General features: G+C 38.5%; 3 protein-coding genes across 3 annotated transcripts; 1 reads left to right on the top strand and 2 right to left on the bottom strand.

The window, feature by feature from the left end:
* Window positions 1–525: 525 nt before the first annotated feature.
* Window positions 526–5,793, bottom strand: LOC132974090 (thioredoxin-interacting protein-like). Its single transcript, XM_061037896.1, has 7 exons — window positions 5,481–5,793; window positions 4,829–4,873; window positions 4,625–4,685; window positions 4,330–4,480; window positions 3,088–3,184; window positions 2,752–3,008; window positions 526–1,523 (listed from the first exon to the last, which is right to left on the bottom strand). The coding sequence occupies exons 1-7, from the start codon at window positions 5,740–5,742 to the stop codon at window positions 1,251–1,253; spliced, it is 1,146 nt and encodes a 381-aa protein (XP_060893879.1). The 5' UTR covers window positions 5,743–5,793; the 3' UTR covers window positions 526–1,250.
* A 1,275-nt stretch (window positions 5,794–7,068) lies between these two features.
* Window positions 7,069–10,195, bottom strand: LOC132974089 (arrestin domain-containing protein 3-like). The gene is made up of 6 exons (XM_061037895.1): window positions 9,902–10,195; window positions 9,381–9,441; window positions 9,049–9,199; window positions 8,840–8,936; window positions 7,877–8,133; window positions 7,069–7,794 (listed from the first exon to the last, which is right to left on the bottom strand). The coding sequence occupies exons 1-6, from the start codon at window positions 10,152–10,154 to the stop codon at window positions 7,537–7,539; spliced, it is 1,077 nt and encodes a 358-aa protein (XP_060893878.1). The 5' UTR covers window positions 10,155–10,195; the 3' UTR covers window positions 7,069–7,536.
* A 6,080-nt stretch (window positions 10,196–16,275) lies between these two features.
* fam219ab (family with sequence similarity 219 member Ab) lies at window positions 16,276–23,332 on the top strand. Its single transcript, XM_061037908.1, has 6 exons — window positions 16,276–16,560; window positions 17,764–17,863; window positions 19,569–19,674; window positions 20,186–20,266; window positions 20,355–20,409; window positions 21,567–23,332. The coding sequence occupies exons 1-6, from the start codon at window positions 16,483–16,485 to the stop codon at window positions 21,723–21,725; spliced, it is 579 nt and encodes a 192-aa protein (XP_060893891.1). The 5' UTR covers window positions 16,276–16,482; the 3' UTR covers window positions 21,726–23,332.
* Window positions 23,333–24,188: the final 856 nt, after the last annotated feature.

The following is a 24,188-nucleotide window of genomic DNA, read 5'->3' as shown; positions in this document are numbered from 1 at the left end:
CTATTTCTTCGGCATAAAGTTTGAGGGGCCTGATGTGAAAACACAGCAGGATATTATACGGAGAATTCACCTCGAGCAAGTGTAAGGCCAGGGGGAGTGATGTTTATATCCAGAATTCTGAAAACTCTTTATCATCTTCTAACGCTTCTTTCTCTTCCAAAATCATTTCTAAGGACTTCTGAGCAGAGAATCTTATCAGCATCTTCATCAATTGTAATAAATGAGCCACACAGGCAAAGTATTTGTTACACCCTACCCCCAATTACTGCCAAGCCAGCCACTGCTCACTTTTACATGTTCAAGCCAGCCGCTCCTGAATTTGAATTGTTCTCATTCTGATCTCTATGAAAAATGCTCAGCATTCCAGTGTGAGCAGGAAGTTTGAAAACATTTTCTTTTACCCGTTCTTCACAGAAAATAAGCCATGGCCAATGCGTCTAAAAGTTGAAAAAAATGATCACATATATTTACTCTGGGCCCCATAGAGCCTGGAATAGAAGGAGCAAGCACTTGAATATAAGGCAATTCAAACACATGATATACACACATTTATTGTAAGGCTACATTATAGAAATATACAGGACGATAACAGATTAATTCATTCACAAGAAAAATGAACAAGAACAAGAAACACATGCACAAAAGGAGTATACTCAAGAAAATACTTATACTTAAAAATAATAGGATAAGTAATAATTTCAAGGTTAGACAGCTGAGCTTGTTTTTTGTACAATATGAAAGCAGTTTTTTGAGAGAACATTCAAGCACATGAGAAGATGCAGGGTGTAGGTGTAATCCAACAATCACAAATCTGGGATAATTGAAAAATATATATTTAAGGATAAAAAGAATGACAGCGGCTGAAGTCAAGACTTCCTTACTTTCTGTCACTAGTATAATTCAGCTTGAAATATATAGGACACTACAATTCCCATAATGCAGCTGAGCAGCAGCTTTCATAAGACCTTTCCTGCCTTTTGAATGCCCTTATCTTGTCCGTTGTACAACATTAAGTCTATAATGAATCCTGAGATGACAATGATAACTTCAACACATTATTAAGTCAGACTATGCAACATATAAATATTTTTTACTGTTTTTCCTGGCAAAGTTGTAGTAATGTGATGCCTTTAAATAAAGAGGACAGGCATCATGGTGCATTCCATTTACCCTGGAAGTTGAATGTCAGAACTGGGAATGAGTCACACCGGAGCTACTCACACATTAGGGGGCACTATTTGTTTTACAGCTTATGTTGGTCGCTGATAGACGTTACCAAAATCTGACAGAGGTGGGTACATTCCGTACGCTCCATAGGAGGGTGGAGGATCTGCAGACTGGTGTGCTGCTGGTTGTTGTGTTGGTACATTCCCCCATGCTGGTGGGTTTGGATTTGCAAACGGTTCAAATCCAAAGGCAGAAGCAAGAGGTGCTGGTGCAACTGCAGGAACCGGAGCGGCTGGCAGGATGACAATGGGAAATTTGATATGTGGGTCTGAAGCATATTTGATGTCCAGGTAGACCTGCAGAAAACATTTTTGCTTGATTATACAACCATAATTTAAATATAGCGACAATCATGTTTTTTGCATTGCAAACTCTTTTGGTAAACACTTCCTGGTTGTGCAGTTGTCTAAAGAAACAGATTTAATTTCCAACCAACACTTTTATCACTCATATTGTCGAGTGCTTGGTGGATGAATTTTGGGTATCTATAAATAATATCCCATAGGGAATGGTCCAGACCCGCTCTTTAACTTTTTTGTGTGATTTGGGGCTTTACAAGCATGAAACGTTTGATTGATCAAAGGGTGAGCCAGCTTCTAAGAAATGCACTTACCTTTTGGTCTAATTTTTCTGATGACATTTGATGAATGATACATGATCAATAATGTAGATTGCTAGATTATCATCTTTGTAAAATTGTTAAGGTTTTAGAAAACTGTCTAGAAGAACAGTTTGTGGAAAACTTGCCGAGTTGTCTATAAAAGAACATTTTCTGGAAATGTTAATTAAGTTGATAAAAATCTAAATTTTGTCCCCAGAAAGTCTGAGGGAGCACCAGGATATTATCAGGATAATTCACTTTGAGCAATTGGGAAGGGGTGCTGATGTTTATTCCCTGGGCACACAACCACTATGATCTCCGTGCACATAATTTAACTGCTGATTTACATTTTCTCTTTGCAACTATGTCCTTCTCCGCTCTTTTGTTGTTACTGTGATTCTGTGTTAATACACATAGCAATGACATTAAGGCAAATATTCTCTATAGCGTCTTATAGTGGTCTCAGTTGCTTCATCGGCCACCTGTCCGACAGAGATAGTCTCCCACTGTGAGGTGCATGTGTGAACAACCGGATCAGGATCAGGAATATGTGAATTGGGAAAGCGACTACATAAGACACAATGAAAAAAATCCACACACCTCTGTAGTAGCAACATATCACCTGGGGCCCGTTTCTGAAAGAAGGTTGAACAAACCCTCAGTCTAACCCTGAGCTCTGAGTTGATTTACTCTCAGATGGGAAACTCTGAGTTTCTGGTTCCAGATCTGAGTAGGTCCACTCGGGGTTCAGCGCGTGCACCATGATGATAAAAAGCCAACATGAATGGAACCCTGATCCTACGATTCACCGTGGCAACAGGTGACAAAAAAGAGATCCTCCTACTTTAACCATCTCGATAGCCTATCTTCATGCGGACTAAACCTTCTTTCAGAAACGGATCCCTGGTTACACTGATGCTTACCCTGAGTCTGTACTCTGCTTTGATGTTACTGCAGTTAAGGATGGATGGCTCGGCATCATGGGGGATGGCGATGACTTTTGATACCTTCACACTAGTAGAAGCAGGAATGGGCTCTCCGACTTCTTTCAGGAGGTCTTTAGTATTGACTCTTCTGCTACTGTTGGCAAAGAAGCTGTGCTTTCTGTACAAACAGTACTTGGGCTTGATCTCTCGAGATGAGTTGTTGTCAATGCAGGCCATAACTCTTATTCCCTCTCCTGTTAAGTCAAACACAAACATCTAAACAACCTTTTCGTAAGAGACTTGAAATGTCATTATAACCTTGGTGGTTCTTACCTTGGAAGAAACCCGTTTTCTCAAGATTCACATCCATAGCTACTGATCCTGATGTGAAAAATTTCATTTTCTTATCCTTTGCCTCATGCTGCGGTATCTGAAAGAAGATCAGAGAAGTAAATGCATTACAATTGTACAAAAACATATCAAAATTTGAAAATCACTTAAACCTACAAGCTTTGGGAGTCTCAATTGTACACGTCCAGTTTCTGGTGCGCTAAATGAGCCCACGTGTACTTTTTATGTATCAGTGAGATATCTCTACCAAGAACTTGAAAAACATGGTAAACATTAAATTTCAGTTTGTGACTGAAGTGTTGTTGCACAGGCAATGGTGGATGCTGGATTCTGGATGCTGATAATCAGTCAAATAAATATTTTCTGGGACTAACTTCAGGTTATGCGTATGCTCAATACCCTTCTGTGCAGGTTTTAAACACGGGTTAGACTTCAGTCATTGTGCAGCCTTCAACAGGTCAAGCAGATTGGTTCCCCTGTAAGAATGATCGGAATGCAGGGGTGGAGCAGCGATTTTAAAAGTGCGGGTGTTCTGATGCTAGTATATTACCACCCTCTAGAAAATCAACACATTCTGTTTCATTTAATGTCCAATAACTAATGTTAGCTGACACATCATACAACAAGACAAAGTTACAAAAGATAATTAGACACTAACTTCATGAACATCCATTGTGAGTAACCCAGTTAGCTCTAAAAACGAGATTCAAAACTGCTCTGTGATGCTTTTATTTTGCTTTTCTTATTGCCTTATGCCTCAGTCTCTTTATTTCCGGTCTTCATATAAAATGTGCATTTTATAAAACTGCAAAGGGGACTTCCGCTACATCGTAAAGTTACGAGAGTAAATGAATACAGCTAAAAGAACAACCAAGAGGAGAAAATGTTACACTAACGTTGTTTTGTGAGGTGGGTTTATCTTAAAAACATCTGTTTGGGTGACTAACTCTCTTTCAGAAGGATGCTACATGTTGTGGATGTTTCCATTTGTTATCTCTGAGCTCTGACTCAGTGATGAGTGACAGGAGGATTAAATGCACGTAACTTTACCGTGCTTCAACTGTAACCAAACAGCTATGATTGGCTTAATTGTCACTTAATAAATCTTACTTGACCAATAAGTTTTCATCAATGACTCCAATGACGTTTCAGTGAAAGTGTGGGTGACGCAACACCCACGGGTGAGACGCGCCTGTCGGAATGAAATCATAAATCAGCACCTACCATTAAAACTGGGTCACTGCTCATATCTGCATTTGACACATAGTTGATGTTGGTTTTATCTTTCTGGTCAACCCTCATTGATCTGCTCAGTACAGCTTTCAGTGCGTATGTAATTTTCCCCACAGAACCTTTAAAGGAGGAGGGCATGCTCCTGAAGGACAAGAGCAGACATGAAAATATTATGCATTGAAAATGAACAGAAAATGCTAAACCTTTGGCCGAGCTTTTAAAATATGCAAGTATCACATTTAGACATTTTGTTTGCTTGAATATTGCAGTATGTGACATCACTTACTGCAAAGGGACGTGGAAGGTGAACGGGTAAACATGGCATCCTGGGGCAACAACATTGCTGTCTGAAAAGCAACAAAGGACTGTCAAACTATTTAAAATGATTTCCTTATATCTGTTATTTATACCCCACACCACACACACACACACACACACCACCATCACCACAAAAAGAGGGCTTCACCACGGACTGAGACAGAATACTTACACGTGTCTCCATTGTGTTGGGTGAGTAGACTTTCATTGTCATCTCCTGAAGAAAAACCAGAACATTTATTTCTCAGCTGATTACTCTGGAGATGTCAGAAAACAGAAAACTGGATTAACCATTGCAATTTCTGTAAAATGTAACAATAACACGCCAAAGATGAACTAAAACAGTAGAACCCATAGAAACCCTACAATAACTTCAGGTCAATTTAATCTTTTTATCTTATATCAATGATAACCTTCTAAAAAAACCATGTTATTCTATATTTGTTAAATTGCGTCATTGAGAACTTCCGCTCATCTTATGCAATCGGCTATTTATTTACACTTTTCTATTTACTAAGAAAGTTACGTCACCTTGCCCGAGATTATTATTATTATTATTATTATTATTATGTCTGATTTTGCATCTCATCTTAGACCAGTGAGAAAACATGTAGGATAAACAACGTGTCAACTTAAAAAAAAAAAATTTTTAAACTCCAAGAGATCAACAGGAGAAGGTCGAACTGGTTTGGCAAGTTTTCTTCTTTTTCCCTGTCGACTCTCTGCAGACACATCCTGCTTCTAAAAGCGCTGCAAAGACTTCGTAGAGGTCTTACTCTAGGGCGGAGCGCAGTCATTTACTGAAGGCTTATTTATCGACTTACCCTTGGCATTTTTGTCTCGAATAAAGTAATGTTTGATGCTGAAGTACTTGTCTTTGGAGTGGTACACAACAGTGACTTGACCGTGCCTCTCGGTCCACAACACTTCAGATTTCCCTTTGAACTGGACCATCAGGGACTCGATCTGGCAGTCTTTGGCCACCTCCAGCGTCACATGTCCAGACACACAGTCGCCACTGGTGAACGTATTGTTCTCGTTGATAGAATTATAGGTGACTTTGAGGCTCTTTACGGTGGTGGACATCGTGTACCTAGTTTAGAAACTAACCGGGAAGAGGGAACTCTGACTGTAACCCGAACCAGACTAATAAAGACCACCCCATAGGCTCCTTCCTTTATGGGTGTGTCCCAATCCTGAGAAGGAAATGTGTAGGGCCTATAAAACTCCTTCAAAACTCATATTCTCATGTTGGCCCTATTTAGAGTATTCTTTTAACATTAACATTAACATTAACATTTTTCATTTAGGCCATTTAAACCACTCTCATTCATTTACTGTTTTTTTGTTAAGTTGTTATGGGTTTTTTTCAAAGCAAAAATCACAAAGATTTCTCGTGTTATCGGGTCTCTTCTAATTGAATCTATTTATAAATGTCAAAAAAATTTCAATTAACCTTTCTAACTCTTTTTATATTTTTACCTTTTTTTTTATTTGGACATATTTTCAGATGTAATAATTTCAGTGATTTTTTAATTTTCTATTTTAACGTTTCTTTTCTTTCCTCTGTCATGATGCTTTTGATGTCTTGTGTGAAGCACTTTGAATTGCCTTGTTGTTGAAATGTGCTATATAAATAAACTTGCCTTGCCTTGCCTTCGGCCACAAAAGCACCACTCATTGGGGTTTGTCTCTAACATGAAACATTTAATGTCTGTAAATGGAGAGATTACTGACACATGTATTTGTTGTTTTAGACTGCATAACTCAAATGCACTTTCAGTTCTGTAGGACTGATCATGACAAACTGTTAAAATAGGCCTGCTGCCCTTAATCAGGGCTGTTTAAAAGCATGCTTGACCATACAAGTTATAGGAGGGACATTTTGGTCATGGTTTGAACCTTTGTTTTTCTATTTGACAAATAAATGTCTAATGCTCTGCTCGACAGGAACCCCAGTAATGTGTCATACATACACTTGCAAGAAGATACACACACAAATTCATATTCATCTGGCATGCAACACTGTGGCATGATTTAACCTGATCAAATTTATGCTTGCTGTGAAACTATTTCCAAGCATTGATTTTTCCTCTTATCGTGTGTAGGCTGCCTTTGAAATTCATGGTTTTATAGTAAACTTGTGGCCCAATGTTGCCCTTGAACCACAGTTGTTGTATGTAAATAAACACAAAATTAGTCATAAATCAAACACACCTATTAATGTAAAAGACAAAAAAACTAATTGTGATGGAGATGCACTTTGGTGGGAAATGGGCAAAAAACAAGGCACTGTTCTGGTATACAGCAAAACCATCTATTTAATTAGATAGTTCAGAGTTAAAATGCTAAATACAAAGACGAATAGGATGGAAAGGAAAGCTGACTTATAAACACACAAAGCACTTTGGGGATTTTTACTCAGCTTGTTTTTAATTGTTAAAATGTTAAAACTTGAATTGTTCAAAAGTGATATGTTTTTTAAACATTTGAGGGCGCTGCAGTTCAGCTTTAAAGTACTGTCACAGGCCCAGACAAGCCCACACCCACATCAGCCCGATTCAAAACCACATTGTTCATGACGTATGTAAATAACTGACGTAAATGAGTTTTACTTATTGAACAACACCGACAACACAAGATCAAGTTAGGAAAGACATTTACTGAAATCATATCATCCCATTCTGCCTGGGAGATAACTAACTCCACAAAGGAGTAATATTGTTGTTTATTTATTCTTTATTTTATACAAGACAATCTTTACACTCCCATAGTTCTTTTCATTATTCTGGAAAACTAGGATTTATCAAAACATGTGTGACTCTAGTGTTTGTTCTTAATACAGAGTCATTTTTCTAACTGAGATTTAGCAAATACATTCTAAGGCTTTTTATCAAAAACAGCCAAAGAGGGGTACATCTCGTATGTCCCATAGGGTGGAGGTGGAGCAGAAGGGCCTGTGGATGGTGGAATATGTAGGAAGTTGTTGCCTCCTTGCTGGTCGTAGTTTGCAAACACACCAAATCCGTAGCCAGGGTAAGCAGGCTGCTGCTCCATTTCAGGCCCCGGTAAAGCTGGTAGGATGAGTATGGGAAACTTGATCTGGGGGTCTGAAGCATACTTGACATCCAGGTAGACCTGTGGTGGAAACAGTCATAATTACTATCATGCAGCCTAGTATGATAGTTATTCTAGTATGTACACAAAGAGAGCTACACACACTGAGCCTGTACTCTGCTTTGATGATTTGACAGTTAAGGATAGACACACACGTGTCAGGCGGGATGGTGATGGTCCTGGTGACAGTCTGGCCGGCTGAAGGTGGGATGGGTTCACCCACCTCTCTTAGGATGTCCTTAGTTTCAACTTTCCTCTTTCCACTTGCAAAGTAACTGTACTTCTTATACAAACAGTACTTGGGCTTGATTTCACGAGATGATCTGTTCTGGATGGAGGCCACAACCTTTATGCCTTCCCCTGAAAAACAGATTAGCACTTAATATACAAGAGTTATATCAGCAATACAAATCATGATGCTCAGATCATGGAATTTTAAAGCTGTGCATAAAACTGTCACAGATGTTCATAACAATTAAGTTAAATCCACATTGTTATTTGAAATGACAGCACTTTAGTTTGTCAGAATGCTGTACATGAAATGTTTTACATTCTTTACACAACTCGTGCCTCTTTTTACTGTTGTTGTTTACATCTCTGGATTATATCCAAATATGAAAACTGATTTTAAAGGTATATATACCTAAAATTGTAATGATGTAATAATGGCAGGAGTGGAAATGGATTACAACGTTTGTATATGGACTCAGTACTTCCAGTTATACCACAACTCAAGTATCATTTTGCTGATCACAGCCATCCAAGGTGCTTTTGAGGCGTATGAACTAAACTTTTTGGCGGGTGATAAAGTTTAAGTTCAAAGTAAGTTATTTCTGAATTAGATTTATGACATAGATGTATGTGTTTTCAAGTTATTATCCCTTTAGCCTAGAAACAGATTTGGATTATCTGATTGCAGTTACTCTTGCTGCATGTCTAAATTGGTGCTTTCTTATCTGTGAACATTATACAAGTCAGGGAGCAAAGGGACTTTGAGCTACACATGATGTGAGAGTTGATCTTTTTCTGCACTCCACTGTCAAGGTAAAACATGATTGAAATGTACCTTGGTGGAACCCTGTCCTTGTGATATTTACATCCATCCCTACTGTTCCTGATGTAAAAAGCTTCATTTTCTTGTCAGTGGCCTGGTGCTGAGGAGCCTGACAGGAAAAAGACAAATCAGTGAGAGACAGTGTGACTTGTCATTACTGCAGCAGTGTCAAAGTCAAACAGCAAGCACACAGATGTGCGTGTGTGTTGTGAGGTGGGTACCATCACTAATGGATCACTGTTTAGGTTCCCATTGTAGATAAGAGTGAACTCAGCCTTGGCTTTGCTGTCCATTCTCATCGACCGGCTTAGAATTGCCTCCAGAGTGTAGCGGATCTTTCCATGGGAGCTTTTAAAGGATGATGGCAGGTCTCTTCAAGAAGGGAAAACATTTTTATGAATTTATGACACCTCTTCAGTAGCAATATACGAAATCGGTCAAAGGCTGATACTCACAGAGGATAGGGAAGAACTACATATCATTACAAATGTATACATGATTAATCACAATAAAGTATAGTTGTGGATTAAATATTTGATTTGTGAAAACTTACTGTGCAGGGATTTGAAAGGTGAATGGGTAGACATGACAGCCCTGGCCCACAATGTTGTTACCTGAAAGGCAATAAAATTACATAATTTAGCTTCCATTATTTTTAAAGAGAGGTTTATTATCAGTTCATTAATGAATGCCTCTGGGAAAGATTAAAACTCTGCAAAATAATCAGTATGACAAAAGTGGAAAATTGAAGGGCAAATAGTTTTTGTTAAAAACCTGTTTATTATTTGTTATACACAGTTAAAAGTAAAGAGCAAAAAAAAAATTCCGACATAATGTACAATATATTTGATTAAATTACGATGGTTGGAAAATTGTAATAACTTTGCCACAGTCAAATCAGAAAATGACCTCCCCATGTTTCATGTTGCAAAGCTACAGAGAGCTGAATATAAAATCTTGACAAATGATGTCACAGAGTTAAAAAGGAGGGCAAACTATACAGATAGAAGATATGACCCTACTCTAACCCTAACCCTATGATAGCATAAAAATGAATTTAAGCAGAACACTTACCCTGGCTTGCCTGAATTACATCTTGCTTGATGCTGAAGTACTTCTCTTTCTTGTGATAGGTTACGGCCATTCTTCCATAATATTCTGTCCATTTGACTTCTGCTTTTCCCTTCAGCTTTATACCAAGGGACTCTATTTTGCATTCTTTTGTCACTTCTAATGTTATTTTTCCAGTGATGTAATCCCCACTAGTGAAAGTGTTACTTTTGTTTATGGGATTATATCCCACTGAAATCTTAAAATCACTCGACATAACAAACTCTGTGACCACTCAAGCCAAGTGCTCGGTGAGATAGAAGGGACTGAGGTTTTATGTGTCGGGAGGTGTGTCACATGCTGCTGATAGTCACTCTGGCTTGGGTATTAATATAGCAATAAATCTTGCTCAATGTGTAGAACTTGACTATCAGAAAGTCAACAAAAAATATTGTTTCTAGGAACATCAAATGCTTATGAGAAAGAAAAATGCTGTCTATTTAATGTAAGAGTCACCTTGATTAATTGGTGAGGCAGTTATAAAAATTAATTAAATGTATGCTCAGTCAAGCATTGTTTGCTACCACAGGTAACAGCTTGTGTGGGCGTGTCCAACCCCTCTGATACTAATGGCATAACAAGTGATCAAGGGTGAGGACGTGCTTGGAAACAGTATTTATACAGCACCATAAAATGACAGTTCAAGTGCCGGTGCAGACCAAATCTGGAAGTTGGTCTGGTAGCTGGAGAGGTGCCAGGGCAATTCCTGAGCACTGTTGAGGTGCCCTTGAGCAAACTGCAACTGCTCTGGTGCACTTTCTGTTTAGCAGCTTGTAGCAGCCCCACTCTGACATCTCTCCACTAATGCATGTCCACAGGTCTTGTTTCTGCATGTGTGTGATTCGGGCCTATGTGTGTGAGAAGCATGTCCTTATAAATAACAGAGTGTATACCGAATTTCCCTCTGGGATTAATAAAGGATATCAAATTTTACTATCCAGTCTGGAGAGATTAATCCTATTTCTTTGTGATCCATTTTAAAACCCCAATAAGGCCCACCATGGCAACTTTAGATTTAATAAAAAGCACTTCATCAATTAAAAGGGGAAAAAGACTTTCAATAGAGAGAAAGCTTAAGAGGTAGGTAAATTAAAGGCAGGTTGCTCCTCACACCATCAAACTGTGAGCCTCCTACTGGGAAGAATAGTGATCCCTGTTTTCGGCCAAGGGGCGCTTGTAAAAAAGCGAGATCAGTATGTTGTATAAGCCTAATGAAACAAAACATTTTGATGCAAAACCTCAACATTTGATTTCACTTCACACAAACATTATTCCTATCCTTTAAAGTTAGTCGGTATGCACAACAGACTTGGCAAAGCATTAAGTCAGTGAATATGATAAAAGTTACAATATTGTCAATTATTTTCACATATTTCACAACAATTCATAAATCTAATTTTGCAAACCCTGAGATAATCTGAACACACAGTTAAGTTGTAAATTTAAACTGTAAACAAAAGTCTGTAAATGGATATAAGCATGGGCTATTTGGAAGAAACAAAAACCGCCATCAATCTTACATCTGTGAATATTCAGAGCTGTAATAAAGCTGAAAAGAGTCAATTTAAGTTGCATATTTCTTTATTGCAGTAATGCTATGTGAATACACACACTGGACACCAAAATTTCACCATAGCAGATTTAATGTGTTAGTTCAAAGGTGTCATTTCAGCAGAACTTTGTTACAGGGCTGTTGCAGAATCGCAATCTGAAAAGGGCTAAAGATGCAATCTCTTGTGTCACAATGTCTTCAAGTTTGACACCCAGATAGCAAAAACAAATACCATAACAGGTCTCATTAATGCACAGTTGTCATGAAAGGATCTGAGGTCTAATAAAATGTGAACAATTTGTTGGTTATAAGAAGGGCTACTTCAATGAAGGTACCAAAATAAACACCATTGTGCAATAACAAAGGGAGCTAAAAAATGTCTGAAGTGGCTAAATGAAAACACACTGAGAAACACAACATATAAAAAGAGGTAGAATGTGTAAGGAAGAAGAGGTATGTATATAAACATACACAAATCAAAACACAGCTGAAAATGTTTTCTTATCAGCCCCAGAACTGAGTCAGATTGAAAATATACGTTATATACGAAAATATACGTTACATTACTGGATATGTTAAAAAATAATTTAAGATATTCAAACATTTACTCACAAAACACTTATGAAAGTGTCACAAATGATGACAGGAATCAGCACAATGAGGTCAGAGGTCTTGTACTGAGGCACACCTAAAACAAGCACAAGAAAGAAAAGAAAAAACAGACTTGAAATCCATGATGTGGTTGTATCAATTTACAATGTTATACTGAAAATTGTGACTGATAACAGGGAGACATCATGTTTTAATGTATAAAAATATAAATGTAAAAAATACAAAAAGAAAAGTTACAACAATCTAAACGAAGACACAAAACTGGATTGTTTGTCACACAATTGGTCACCCACCTTATTGAAGTATTGAACTTCCTGGATGCCGCAGCTGGAGGCTGATGGCCACATAAAAGAGGAGATAGTATGATCTCATTGTGCATGGCAGAGGTGTGAGCTTTGATGGGATGTCCGGTTATAAACACCAATTTTTGAATGTAATTGTACTGTGCTTCTTATTGATGGTGTCGTAAACTGGTCTCTGTTGCAGTTCTACCTTTGGAGTCACTGTTTGAGATGAAGCAAAAAAAACAGACACAGTTTGGATGTGGTTAACTTGATTCAAAGACTAAAATCTCCACTTTTTGACTTTTCATTACTACAAACAACTGTATTCTGAATGTAGCAATCATGTCTCTGGGAAGTGAAGAAGACGTTTGGGATTACCAGCACCTCATAATCATGTGCAATACTCCAGCACTTTAACATTCCAGCACTTTATGCACCTAATTCACTTTAACTCTGAAGGTCACTTTATCCTGGTTTGTTTGGAACAACATGGCACAGCCACTTTTTATGCTTGTATGTGTCTCTGTAAAACTCAGGTACAGTTGATCATGTTGTGTGATCATTACTGTTGTTTGTTTTTTGCCTGTCATTGTTATATGTTAATTTGTATATGAGAACAACCAACCTGCCACAGGACTACAGATGGAAATTAGCCTATGGCTACAATCTGCCATATTTACATGTTTATGTTTATTAATATGCACTGTCCCTATTTTAAATAAATGAAACGTCAGCTCACACTGTACGACTGAATCATTTTCGATTCAGTCGTACAGTGTGAGCTGACGTTTCATTTATTTCAAATAGGGACAGTGACACTATCAAAGCTCATGATTTATGGCCACAATGTCGGGCACGACTGGATAGCTCACATTGTATGAGTTTCATTTGGACGTAGCATTCACAATTTACTATAGATGTGTATTTCAGTTGTCTCTGGCTCTTTATTAGTCATTATTAAGCACTTATTAGTACCTTATTCAACATGACCATAGTCTATAGCTAATAGGCCCTTACCTAAAAGTTTGCCCTCAATATCCTCCTAATAAGTGCTTACTGATATTAGGTTAGGGAGTCATTGAACATGAATTATAATCTTGATATGCTTTGCTTATTTCTACCTTATAAAGGCCATACTAAGCAAAGCATATTAAGACATCAAATAATATAAAAATAAACAGTTATATGGATGGATGACCACAATGTAACAGAACCAGACAGATAAAAGGACCCAAAATGCAGGCTCACACGAGGCATAGTTCAGTAGTAAAGCAGACTTTAATCCAGTACAGGTCGGTACACAGGTAATTATAAACGGGAGCAAACAAATCCAAAAACGGCAGGCAAAAGACAAAAAACGAGAAGGCAGGCAAGGTGAAAAACACTAGAAGGCTCACTGGAAGGAAAAGGCTGGAACTAGGCGACACAAGGAACATACTACTAACTGGCAACATGATGGCGAACACACAGACAAGGGTAAGAACAAAATAAAACAGGAACAGACAATAATACTAAATAAATGGGTAGAAACAAAACATGACCTAGGTAAATTTATAGGTTGTGACACAATGTTAAAATGACAGATATGTTGAAGAAGCTGCCTCTGAGGGTTCCAGGAAATAAGAAAATAGTGCCATGGTGGAGTGAGGAATGCGGTGTTTGTGACACCATTAGAAAAGGAAATCGTGCTCTTAAAAACCTCAGAAATAATCTTAATATACAATCAATTAAGTTGAATATTTAAGAAAGAGAGCTCTAGCTCATAAAATAAATAAAACAGCCAAAAGGATACCTGCAGAACGTTCAGTTCCACTATTGGAAGAGAGAGAGAGATATGGACCTAGTGTTAAATATGTTTAAAAATATGAGCAGGAGAAGAGTAACCAGTAAAATATCTGAACCTTCTCGTTGAGACACTGTAGCAAGAATAGATTTGGTAAAAGCTAATCATTTAGGAAGAGTATTTGCCAATGTTCACAGTGCAAACCACCTTAATGTTAGGTTAGTTATGTTAGGTGAAACCAATGAAAAGGTGAAGCCAGCTCAGAGATAGATATGAAATTCACTTCATGGGAAAAAAGGGGGCTGCACGGTGGAGCAGTGGTTGGTGCTGTCCTCTCACAGAGAGAAAGTGCCTGGTTCGAAATATGCTCATTATTGTGTGGCTCTAAATTGTCCATATGTGAATGTAAGTGTGGCTTCTCGTCTGACTCTATATGTCGACCTTGTGATTGACTGGCGACCAGTCCAGGGTGTACCCTGCCTATCGTCCAATTTACAGCCCCCCCCCCCCGTGCAGAGGTCACGGCCAACTCCTGGCCTCCCTCTAGCTGGCTTCAAATGACCTCTGCCAGCATGTAAGGGAGGTAAACTCATAACCAAAGTCATCAACCTGGAGGGCCAAAGCAGGCGGCAAAACCTATGTATAATAGGACTGGCAGAGTCTATTGAAGGTGGGGGCCCTAAAAAGTATTTTCTGGTCTGCTGTGCGAGGTGTTTAGGAAGGCGACAATGAGGTCCCTACCAGAGATCGACAGAGACCACTGCTCACTAGAAGCTAAACTGCTGGGGACAGAGACCGAGCCCTGTCATTCTCTGTCCGCACTGGTACAGAATAAAAGATCTTCTGATCCCTAAAGCCCTACAATGAGGGGAGGTGGAGTACAGTGGTCAGCAGATCTGTGGTGGAGGACTACAACATCTAATGTATGTTGCATAAAGCAACTTAAAAAAGCAAATGACACTACCGCAGTTTGCAGTTATGTTTGTTACAAAGCTACATGTTCTTCTAAACAAAATTGGTAGCCTGTTGAACTTCTTGAGCTGGAACGTAAAGGGTTGAATCATCAAGCAGAGGGCTCTGACACATCAAACAACTTAGAACGGTAATAAGCTTCCAGCCAAATGGAGTACGCAGCTTGTATTCAAAATGAACTTTGTCTAGACAAACCAAACATTTTGATGCCCCCAGAATCAGGAAAATAATTCATACATTTCAAGGCAAAATTCCAATACCAATACAATTCTTATCAAAACTCTAACGTTTCCAGAAACACTTCTTAAGAAAATGTGCAAATATTTCCATTTAATTTCCTAAGAAAATATGATGAAAATTCCAAAAGGTTTCAAGGGAAATTCTTCAAAATTTCCTGAAAATATCCCCCAAAAATCTGTGAAAATATTTGTAAAATGTCCATGAAAATTTCATTCAATTCCCAGGATGAGTAACAGAAATCTTTCAACTAACATTTCCAAATGTTTTCAGGAAAGTCAAAAAAATATCTGGAAAAATCCCTGAACATTGCCAGGAAAATTACAAATTCCTGAAGGTTTCTGTGAAAATAAACTTTTCTGGAATAAATAACATTTCCATGAAGTTTTTCAAATATTTCTGACCTCAAACTCCCATGAAGATTTCCGTATAAGTTTCAAGTTCATGTGGACCGTTTGGGGAATAGGCTACTATGGAATATTTTGACACTTCTTGAGAATTTCCAGGAAAATCCTTCACAATTCAAGGAAAAATTCCTGAAAGTTTGGAAGATTTCCAAAAATAAAAATAAAAATATTTCAGACTGAAATTCTCCTTATGTTCAATGAAGATTTCCATGAAAGTTTGACTTAACATGTAAAAAAGAAAAAGAAAAAGAAATGGGACAGAAAAAAGTAATATAGACAAACAATAGGCTACTTTAAGGCTATTTGATTAGGCTACATCATGATAGGCCTACAAAAAAAAACCACTTATTAACATAACAATATCATTTGTAATGTTTTATTATTAGATTTTATCACATTCAATATCGTATCCATCCCCCACTTTGCTGTAGACTAGACTGGTCCTCTTCCAAAGGCTGCTTCTGGGTCCCCGGACCCTAGATTGGGGTGCTCTACCCGGAAGTGGGTGGTGGAGTCGCCGTCACCAAACTAGTCACATCACCGTCGACATACTGCCTGCTGGGATGAAGCTCGCCAGCGGAGAACTACAGAGATCGTTACGAATCTAAAATCAGGCAATCTCGGCGACATCTCGTCGAAACTCCAACTCAACAACATTTAGTTTGTAGGAGAAGGGAGGACAGAGACGCGTGGCCAACATGATGGAAGAAATAGACAGATTTCAGGTGCCGAGCGCCGTGCAGGAGGCGGAGATGCAGGCAGAGATGCAGCCGCTGGTAAGTCACATTCAGATCATTTATCGGTGTTTGCAGTCGCGTCTTGAAATCAAAAAAGGTTATTTTGATTATTCCAGGAGGCATCTTTGCGCGAGGCCTGCTGGTTATAATAGGCTGCTATGCTTTTGGGGTGCCGACAAATCCATCACCTGCATGCCATGCGTAATATCGGCTGAGAAAGCAATAGAGCATTTTCCAAGAACTTGTTTCGCCCAATGCTCAAAGATACATCAGGACATGTCAGAGCTTAAGATTTGCTTGTAGACTGACGTTTTGTTGTGTAATGTAAGCAGCGTCCGGTCTGCTGCGTAGTGAGCAGCATCCGTCGTGTCTGGCGAAAACAAGCGTCCCATCCCAGCATTCACTGCTGCTACATCCCCAGCATCCATGCAGCAAGGCTCTCTGGATTCGACTCAACTTGTGTCGCTATGACGCGGTTAGCGAGCGGTGTTTAATAGCTGAAATGTGGCAGTGTGAACTGGAGAAAAAAAACTTCAATCTCTTGATGAAAAAAATAAATCAGTGTGCATGGTGTGGCTGTGCGCTCTGTGGCCTGTAGCGGGGCCCCGGGTTACTGCAGCCTGCAGGGCGGCCTCTGCTGCCGCTACAGAGCCAGAATAGACCCACATCAGACTGACCTGCTGTCTTCAGGCGTCCACATGCCTCCATTCATCAATGTGCCTCTTGTTGCCATTGATTAGTGAGACCATTTTCGTCTTTTGCTTTCACCTATGGATGTTAATTTACATTTTTTAGGAATGTTTCTGGGATCCAGGGACTCCCAAGAGTCCTCCCAGAGAGCCCAGTGTAACATGAACAAAGATAGGATCATTTTTAGATCAATATGTTGTATTTACATAGTAGAGTGGAAGGTATTATAATTTTCATAAATTCTACCTTATCCATTGTAGGTATATAAAAAGTAAACGTTTATGTTATTGAGTTCTTAGTAAGTATGAAAGACTGATTATTTGTCTAACAAGCCATCCCTGTTATGCTTCATACCCTACTATCCCTTTAGATAAAACAGGGCCCTCTTCCTCACATGTTTTATGTATTTATGAATCGTTTTATTCACATAGACTGGGCATAGTACGCTCTATTGTGCATCACAAACAGACATTAATAATTCATTGATGCCCCAGTAAGGCGCAATTCAGCTCATCATTCTATTCATGCCGTCTTCCCTTCCTTCGTTTTCAGGACCCGGCCTCGTCCACAGCATCCGAGGCGGACTCTGACACCAGAGAGGGAGAACCTGTCACTATCAACTACAAGCCCTCTCCCCTGCAGATGAAAATAGGTGAGTAAAAGCAGATAGTGTTTGATAATATTGTATTTGTCGTCCAAGTGACGGCCTGTGAGATTTCTTGTAATCTGCTGTTTATTTGTGAGACCTGTAAAAAAGTAACTGTTTCGTGCAGATGTGGAATATAATTAGAGGAAGTGTTAAGAGATGGTGGACCTGTGTTTGGGCAAATTATTTCATATGGTGATGGAATCTGAGCTGTGAAGATCAGTTTTCATAGTGTTCCAATAACAAGGCAGAGCAGGAATATTATGGACTGGTATGTTGTGAGAATCATCCTTATGTGCTTCTTAACCAATGTCAAAAAAGTACAGTTATCGGCCATTGAAATTATCCAAAAATCTTGAGTTTCCAAAATGAACTGATCCTAAAGTTCTACATTATTATTTAATTTTTTTTATTAAAAACCTGAAAACATAAATTCCCACATAGTAAGGCCTTGGAGTAGCAAAGATTTGGGATGTCAAGATGAAAAGTAGGTTGAACAAAGAATCCATCAGCAAAGCTCATAATTAACTGACTGACTGATTGATTTGGCTTTACTTTATTTTATTGTTAGGCTCATTAGTATTCTGGTTTATTTATGTTTATGAATTTAGGTTTCTTGTGTAGGCTTTATGAAAAGCTTAAGTCCTACAGACACATTTCAGGACCTTGGACAGAGTTTAGTATGAGTAGCAGCGATACTCTATTATTTTACTCTCACTGTAATACTTTCATTACCAAAGCCTTCAAGAACCAAGGCTATAAAAAAATAAATTTAGAAACACAAATGAACAAAAAAAAAATATATATATAACCCCAGAATCCATAAGTTTGATACAATGTAAATTTGTTGCTACTTTTTTATTAACTACTCAGTTCATGCAGTTTTTTCCTCAGCCGTTCATGTTGATACATTCAATCCTAAAATCCAGAACATCTCGAGCCAGCAGGGCCAGAAAGCAAAAGTGTAGAAGGTTGTGTAGATGAGTGCAATGGCCTGGCCTGTGCTACATAACAACCAGTACATTTTGTTAGTGGAACAACAGTGATGACTACAGTTTAACTTCACAAGCTGTTAAATCTCAAACGTGTCTTATCCTGAAAGTAAACTCTGTCAGAATGTTATAGTTTGACTATAAACACAATCTGAGCATGTTTCTGTAATTACTCAAACCTAGTCAAAAGAAAAGACTACATTTATATTAAATGTAATCTATTAAACAGTCTGTTGCCTGTGAATATTTTGTCTTGTGCTTTCTTAAAGAGGACATATTATACCCCTTTTCCACCTTTCAATTTTTTCTAAATGAAACATCTGTGCTGTGCTTTGGTCAAGATATAAATGGTGAATTATAAAAATGGCGGACCTGCTCAAAAGTTTTGCTCTAGGCTGGGGGTGGAGTCCATGGGTGGAGATACCAGGGGAGGGGATGGTATTTTTTCTACCAGAATCCCACTGTGACATCACAAGGAGAGCAAATTTGAAACGTAGCATTTTTTCTTGTAAGACTTATGCAGACCACAAAAAGAGGACTGGATATCACAGCTCTTGATGAGTTTCAGTTTAAATCTGAGCACCTTTTTATAAAGAAAAAGTGGATATGTGTTTTTATCAGCAAAATAAAAAAGGTTATTACATTAAGAAATGTGTTACAGTTAGTGTGTCCTGTAAGTCTTAAAGGAAAGGTTTCTGTTTGTTTGTCCTTTTATGCAGAGAAACAAAGAGAGCTGGCCAGGAAGGGCTCATTGAAGAATGGCAACACTGTAGGAAGTCCAGTCAACCAGCAGCCTAAGAAGAACAACGTCATGGCCAGAACACGGTAAGGATTGGAAGTTGTGGTTTTAAGGTTCTTGCAAAAATGAAACATTTGTTTGCCCATCATATGAGTTTAGGGCTGTGTATAAATGTGCACATTAGGTGGTGCTTTTTTGAGGAATGGCATACAAATGCTAGAAAACAATCAATTTGAACTTGTGCTAAACAAGATGGATTTTACTCTAATGTCTAATTTCTATCAGTGAAGCTGAGATGAGAATATATTTTATTGATTGAAGTTGTGTAAGAGTTAGGAGAGAGAGCTCTTTCATGATGTTGTTGCTGTAGTTCAGATGTGATGTTGCCTCCAGGCCCTGCCTGTCCTTTTCTTTCAACATCTCTGTTCTAACCCACCTCTCTGTTTTTTTTTTATCTACTTCCTTTATCCACCTCTCCTTCCCCTCTTCCTGTCATATAATGTTACTCCCTTTTTTCTGATGATTCCTCCTCTCTTACCTCCCTCTCTCTCTCTCTCTCTCTCTCTCTCTCTCTCTCTCTCCGTTTCCTCCTCATAGGTTGGTAGTGCCAAATAAAGGCTATTCCTCTTTAGACCAGAGTCCTGATGAGAAGCCCCTGGTGGCCCTAGACACAGACAGGTGAACACAAACACCAATACACACACTGAAGCATTCACATCACAATCACAAACAAGTTAAGTTAACTACTGTTTTGTTGTCATTTCAGTGATGATGACTTTGACATGTCAAGATACTCCTCGTCGGGATACTCCTCGGCAGAGGTGAGATCTGTGAGAGAGCGAAAGCCTTCTTCTTTACCTCACATTTATGCTCTCATTCCATCGCTGCTTCGCCTTCTTCTCTTCAGTTTCCTTGACCGTTGAGAGGCCAAGATTTACATCATTTTATAAGCCAGTCTTGAAGTAAACCTATTTACAGTTTATCCTCCCACACATCCATAGTAATTCTATAGGTGTGTATAGTGTTGTGGTTTGAGTTCAAACACACCTGCACACACACGTGTATCAAACACACAGGGAGGATATAAATCAAATATCATCTCTGGGTGTCTGCACCAATATAAGTATATATCCCCAGAGGTATTCTTGTTACAGACCTTTAAAGTCTTTTTAAGGCCTTTCATATCCTACATTGTAAGGCTTTGGATTCAGAGTGGATGAATGCAACTTTGTCAGAAACAATTATTATTCATTACATGTTGTAATCCAGTTAGACTAAAATAACGTCTTTCTTAGTTCCACCTAACAACAGCAAGTTGTGAGCAAGCAATACACTGTAGCATCAGTGTAACAATAAAAAAATACTTGGATTTTGAATGAAGACACACAAAAGAGAAACAAAAAAGGCATGGTAATATATCACGAGGACAGTATTCATCTTATTCCAGCTCTAGGGATGATCATTTCAGCCGTCTGTGAAAGTGCCATCACTCAGTTTGCCATGGTTACAACTTCAAAATGTATAAAAGCTCAAAATTATTTAACATTTGTAAATAAGAAAATTATCAGTCACATTTAAACTTCTGCCAGAAAACCAATTTCCATTTTCCCCTGAAATTGCCTGTTATTTCTGTCTCACTTTGTCTTACATTAGTTTGTTTATTTGTTTGTTTTGTTTTTTTAGCCAGATAGAAACAGGACAACGCTGACAGAGTTTGAGCTTGAAACTGAGATAAGACTTATTTAAACCTGACTGGTGCTGTTAAATCTGAGACCAGAATTCAAACTGTGACCAAAATATTTGATTTTACTGTATTTCAGTGGTTAGCTAACCAATAAGCTAGCTAGCTTGCTATAGGCCCGCTGACCTGGCCATGGATGGGTCCAGTTTGAAGTGTACTGTAGTCCGCTTCTGGCTCACAGCCTAGTTTGGGGAACACTGCTCTAACTCAGGAACCTTTCTCTCCTCCCTTCTCCAGCAAATCAATCAGGATCTGAACATCCAGCTGCTGAAAGATGGTTACCGGCTCGATGAGATCCCTGATGATGAGGACCTGGATCTTATCCCGCCCAAATCAGTCAACCCTACCTGCATGTGCTGCCAGGCGACCTCCTCCACCACCTGTCAAATACAGTAACCCCACCCCTTCAACCCTTTGCCTCTCCCTCTTCCCACACAATATAACCCCCAATCTTCATCTGCTGTGAGTTTACATTGCTGCCAGAGCGGCGCCGATGATCGTTGGTAAAATATTGCAACAACAGTTAAGTGCTATGATGATACTGACAATGAGGAATAATCAAATTAATATTTAAAAAAAGGTTTGGTTTAAAATGTAGTAGATGAAATACATATTCAATATGTATTACAAATAAGTTAAAGTGGTGGTTTCCTCCTATGGTAGGACGAGCACTTGTGTTTAAGAACCTTTCTCCAGATGTAACGATGATATTAGTAGACAAAACAAAAAAAGTGTTTCCCATCAACTCGAAAACTACAAGAAATATTGTCATACCTGCTGACTCAACTGTTCTGCTTTCCTGGATTCTGGGTTGCATTTCACCTCTTAACTTAGTTTTATTTTTTCTAAATGCTTGTGTTTTTTTTAACCTGTGTTCAGTATGATTGTATGTGTTGATGTGGAGATATTTTAGAAGCTTGGACTGTGGTCTTGATTGCCCAAACACAGGCTGTGCTGTAGAAATACTGTACTGTACAGGGTTGTTATGTAGCACAGGCCAGGCCGTTGCACTCATCTACACAACCTTCTACACTTTTGCTTTCGGGCCTGCTGGCTCGAGGTGTTTCAGTTCTGGGTTTTGGGATCGAATGTATGAATGGTCGAGGAAAAAACTGCACGAGGAACATTGAACTGAGTGATTAAATGGGAAATAGAAAGGTAGATTTGTTTGGCCTAATTTCTGTTGTGAGATCACATGCTGCTGTTATGAAACTAGCCTGACTTGTATTGTTTTGAATTTGCACATTTAGTTGTTTTTAAATTTATTTCTGGGCCCTTACATATCTGTGAATCCTCCCTGCAACGCAGTGACAGTGTCTTATCTGAAATGAACTGTGTCAGAAGGGAAGATGAAAAATGCTCACTCACATATATTCATATATATGATCAAGGCCAAAGGGACAGTGGGGGGGTCTCCAGATAGATTTTTCAGCACACTGTTGTGTTACCCCCCACTATATCTTCTTTTCGTGTCAAAAAACGTAACCCTCTATTACATTTTGTTTTTTCACTTCAAAGATAATCTAGGGTGCACACAGGTTCAGACACGAGAAAGTTGCACCACCTCCTGTCTTACACACACACACACACACACACACACACACAGCCACTAAAAAGGTGCCATAGCATCTCTCCATCTCTACTGACTTGGTTGGAAATTGTTTTGTGATTGCAACATCAGAGTTGATCGACTCGGAGCACTAATATCATCTCCCTCGCTTAAATCAGCTGATTATTTGCAATTAGAGTATGCCTTAATAAGTACAGAGAAGTTTAAAAGATGTGTGTATTTATTGCCATGTTGATTGTTTAGTTTATTCCAAGAACATTCATTATTATTTTATTTTTTTTACATTTAGGGTTATTGCGGGTGATTCTTCATTTCTTTGGTTTGACTATTTGAAAATGGTTTTCTTGTATTGTAAACATCTCCATTACAGTATTTAACTATGTTATTGTTATGTGCAGTGTATGAAAACAATAATAAACACAAAGCTAATGGAGCCATGTTCTGTCTGAGTGGTTATGTTACGTCTATATCAGTTGTCATGACATTACGGAGAGGACTTCTTCATGGATAATATCGTGCTATATGACACAGGGATGAAGAGCACATGTTTAGAAAACAAATATTTTAATTTTAAAATTGTTTAGCAGTAATTATTACACAGTCAGGTTGTATACAGGGATGATATTGGGTCTGCATGGGCAGTCCCTGATTATGGAACAGTAGCTTCAGAAGTAACGGCTTTAGCCTGAAAGGCACCAACATCAAATCACAAATGTCTAAATGCCCCCCTCCCCTCAACAAAAAAAACCAAAACAAATGTTTGTAGTTTGTGTCCTATGGGAGAAACACCTCAATTTACAGTCTTATGTGGCATGTATAAAAGACCATTTATGATATAAACAATGTTTCTGGCTTCTGTAGTGGATCTAGTTGTAAGACCTCTTATCTCATTATTATTATTATTATTATAAAAGACTACTAGGCAATTAAAAAACATTGTACCAAACAGAGACATACAAACATGCTGCGTGATGAAGTTCACTGATTCACAAACAAAGTTATCAACAGAGTATGTCTCAAACGAACAGAATTCAAAAAGGTTGATATGAACTTCCGTTGTGAGATATGTTGTGCTTCCACGTCACCACCAGGGGGTGTGATTTAGCTTGAAATGACGATGCACCACATTATTCCCTGAAATGATGCAGTCCAGATTGAGAGTAAACAAAAGTTTTGTTTCCATGTGCAGCAGCCGGCACTGTTGGCATACGAGACAGTCGTTGCTATTCAGCAAAAAAAAAAAAAAAAAATCGGACGATGTTCATTTAGGTAGATTATCCACAGTTTGA

This window comes from Labrus mixtus, chromosome 5 (genome assembly GCF_963584025.1).
Source record: "Labrus mixtus chromosome 5, fLabMix1.1, whole genome shotgun sequence".
Classification (NCBI taxonomy): domain Eukaryota; kingdom Metazoa; phylum Chordata; class Actinopteri; order Labriformes; family Labridae; genus Labrus; species Labrus mixtus.
Note: the sequence above shows the minus strand (reverse complement) of the source record. Positions and strands in the feature narration are given on the sequence as shown.